Source organism: Fukomys damarensis, unplaced genomic scaffold (genome assembly GCF_012274545.1).
Source record: "Fukomys damarensis isolate Sample0158 unplaced genomic scaffold, DMR_v1.0_HiC HiC_scaffold_37, whole genome shotgun sequence".
NCBI classification, from domain to species: Eukaryota; Metazoa; Chordata; class Mammalia; order Rodentia; family Bathyergidae; genus Fukomys; species Fukomys damarensis.
In genome coordinates, this window is record NW_022900949.1 from 44,979,280 (window position 1) to 44,982,804 (window position 3,525).

Sequence of the window (3,525 nt, forward strand, 5' to 3'; positions counted from 1 at the left end):
GCATTTTAAAAATAATTTGATATGCTATCTATTTCATATTTGCATCATTTCCAGTACTACAGCCATAAATTGTATAAAGACATTTAGAGCATTCTAATTCATCTTACACATATTTTTGCAAATTTAATCTAATGAAAGTGCATCGTTATTATGTTGATTTTGAGTGTAAGCATTGTCTGTGTACATAAAAATACTAAAACTTCTTCAATAAATGAAGAGATGTCCTTTGCATACATCTGCTTTTGTGATACATCTGCAAAATTATTTGAGGTCTCAGCTCTTTGGGTAACTGCATATGCAGTTTTTGATCAACCTCATCGAAAGACTGCCAAATAACTCAGATGCCCATGGTTATAAAACTGAGTACAGACAATTATCAACAATAGTGATCTGTATTTATAAATTTAACATTTTGATTTATTTCTCAGTGTCCATAAATATTATGCTCATGCAGGTCTTGGTGATATAAGTATGTTTCACTGTTCAAGAATGGTGTCAAACACTTTTATTTCCAGCACTCTGGAGCCTGAGGTAGGAGGATGATTGAGGCCAACTTAGACTTCATAGCAAGTTTCAGATAACCCTTAATTATATCATGAGACTCTGTCTCAAAAAATGTAAATAGATAGACAGACAGAAAGACATACAGATAGGGTTGGAAATGTAGCTCAGTAATAGAGTATCTGCCTAGCATATGTGAGGTTCTAGATTCAATCCCCAGCACTGTGAGGGAGAAAAGTGACCTTTGCCTATTTTATTGTACCGAGTGGCCTTGCAGGTTTTCTATTATATTTTTGTTTCTTGGCTAAATCCCCTTTTAAAATGAAAATAAATGTCTTTTAAAGAACATTTTAATTAGTTTTTAAACCTATTTTGATCTTTCAAGATTTTAGACTTTAGGGATTTTGATCAGTCGTAATTTCAACATTTGACATTATGGCACTCAGGATTCTGTTTTTCAGGATTATGACCCAAAACCATTCACAGGAGGTGGTGGTTTGTTTCTTCATCATGATATACATCATATTGATTGTCTTTTTTTAACTTTAGCAACCACTGATGATTATTCTCTAGTATCCATTAAAGTTTAAAAGTGGCAAATCTTTGATTAGCTTGTTCCTGCTTTAATTAGTAGGAATATTTTTATAGTATGAGGTACAGCCCATATAAGAAAGATAAACTCGTAATTATTTTCCTCATTACTTTTTTACATAATGAATTGGTTCCTTAGCATCCTCTGAGGTTGACCACCTAAGCTATTTCTGTCTTCGAGGACCATTGTGAACTTGGGAGCAGCTCTTTAGCATGTGGCTCAGCCTCTCCCTCCAGCCTTGACCACCCAGGCAGCTTACCTCAGCTTGGTGGAATAAGGGTTTTGGGGTGGGAGTGAGGAGTAGAGGCAGAGAACAATTAGAAAGACAGGGCCAGGTGGCAGAGGCATATTGAGGGCTTCTATATTCACTCATCTAGGACAAAGTGCTGGTCTCCAAAGTCACTAATCCACATCTATCTATCTATCTATCTATCATCTATCTATCTATCTATCTACCTATCTATCTATCTATCTATCTATCTATTCATCCATCCATCCATCTAATCTGTGGTTTTATTATCTATCTATCTATCTATTTATCCATCCATCCATCCATCTAATCTTTGGTTTTATTATCTATCTATCTATCTATCTATCTATCTATCTATCTATCTATCTATCTATCCATACATCTAATCTTTGGTTTTATAGTTACTTATGTTGCCTCAAAAATGCCTGAACCCATCTTTAAAAGTCTAATCGGCAATCGGGAAAGGAAAACACAAGACATCCTGTTCTGAAAAGTGGCATGTCTGCCCCTAGATCCTTAAAGGCAGCACGGGTAGGAGAGAAACTGTCACCCAGGAATGCTGGATCCACCAATGATCCCTTACCACCCACAAGGATTCTGATTCAAGTGGTCCGAGATGGAACTCTGGAATTGGCAGTTTTTACAAGCTTAAGATGATTTTTCGCAAAGTGACCTTAATGTTTAGCCAGTACTGTCCCAGCCTCCTAGAACTGAAACATGCTAATGGCAGCCGAACCACACCTTTGGGCTCATCACCACTTTGGTTCTGATGTTAGTGATGGCATCTGTGCCCTGTTCGCTTCTCCCAATAGTAAGCTGGGAGAGGGGATGCCAGGAACATCTCCGTCCCCTTAGAATGCTGAGGTATGACGAGTGCGGCTGAGTTCTAAAGGTTGGCCTTTAATGTAAGACACAGCACTGTGTCCCCATCCTGAACCCCAAGAATGGCTACGTTTATTGCGTGCCTGGCACGTTCTGCTTTACATCTCTCAGCATCTTAGCAGGTTGATATCATATCCATTTGACAAATGAGCTACTGGGGACCTGAGGGAGCTAAGTGAGTTCGAAGATCCCCAGCCTGTGTTCGGGGGAGTGCTGGGCTCTCTCTTCTCACGGGCAATGGTTTACAGGCTGTGACTTTATGCCCAGCGCTTTCAAACTGCAAAGTCCCCTTCCCTTGGTGCAATCAACACTGCTAATGTGGGGCATCTTCCAGATGGAGGAGACGGAGCTGGGGTGAAGAATCCTGAATTTTGTTTCTCAGTGTCAGGCCAATATAGCCCCAGCTCTGCGGCAGAGTAGGCCATCTGCTCCCCACCCCATAACAATGTAAAAGTCTGAGGACATTTGAATTTACCCTCAAACACTAGGAAACCTAGGGAATTACTATCTCTGATTCCTCCTCACACTCCTTTCTATACCAGTTTCACCCATAATTCATTCCTCCCCTTTTCCCCCAGACAACCTCATTGTATCCTGTGGCTTCAGTAACATCAAACCCACCACTGCCTCTAGTCAGACACTAACTCCACTCCAAAAAGTAAATCCCACCTCTTCTCTCCTTCACCACTGCCATACGACAGGCATGGTCACCGAAGCCAAACCTAACTATATCCCTCCTAACCCAAACCCCAGCCTCTTCGATTTGTGCATAATCCAGAGCAAATCAAATGCAGTTTCTGGGTTGCTCCAATTAAATCCTGCTCAGGTTACAAACCCTATGCTTCCCAGGTCTGTAGACCACCTTGAATTCCTGCTGACCCTAGAATGTGACGTGGGCTTTTATCTACAGGTCACAACCCGGAAGGCGCTGGACCTTCGCCCTGAAGACCCAACTGCCCAGAAGCTTTCAATTTCCCAAAGGTCACACAGCTTCCAAGGCTAAACCCGCACCGCTATGGGTGCCTGAGCTCCAGCTACAAAGTTCCGCCCTTACGCACTTTGGTTCCGCCCTTGATCGCATCAGGGATTGGTCCGGAGCCCCGCCCAGCCCTATATTGGTCAGTGTAAGGCCCGCCCCGCGCCCCGCCCCCGCTGGAACACGTGGATGTCCCCACTAGGAAGGGAAAGGTTTCAGCAATGGCGGGGGCCCGGAAGTTGGGGCTGGCAGAGGCCTTAGCTCTGGGGCCTGGCTGGCGGCATGCCTGTCACGCGCTGCTTTACGCGCCCGATCCGGGGACGC

The 3,525-nt window shown here is 43.0% G+C and overlaps 1 protein-coding gene across 1 annotated transcript in view; it reads left to right on the forward strand.

Annotated features, from left to right (window-relative positions):
• The first annotated feature begins 3,391 nt into the window (after window positions 1-3,391).
• Window positions 3,392-3,525, forward strand: part of Nudt16 (nudix hydrolase 16) — a 2,824-nt gene continuing 2,690 nt past the window's right edge. The window contains exon 1 of the mRNA XM_033759556.1: window positions 3,392-3,517. Within this exon, the coding sequence (XP_033615447.1) occupies window positions 3,423-3,517 (95 nt within the window). The 5' untranslated portion in view covers window positions 3,392-3,422. The remainder of the gene's footprint in view (window positions 3,518-3,525) is intronic.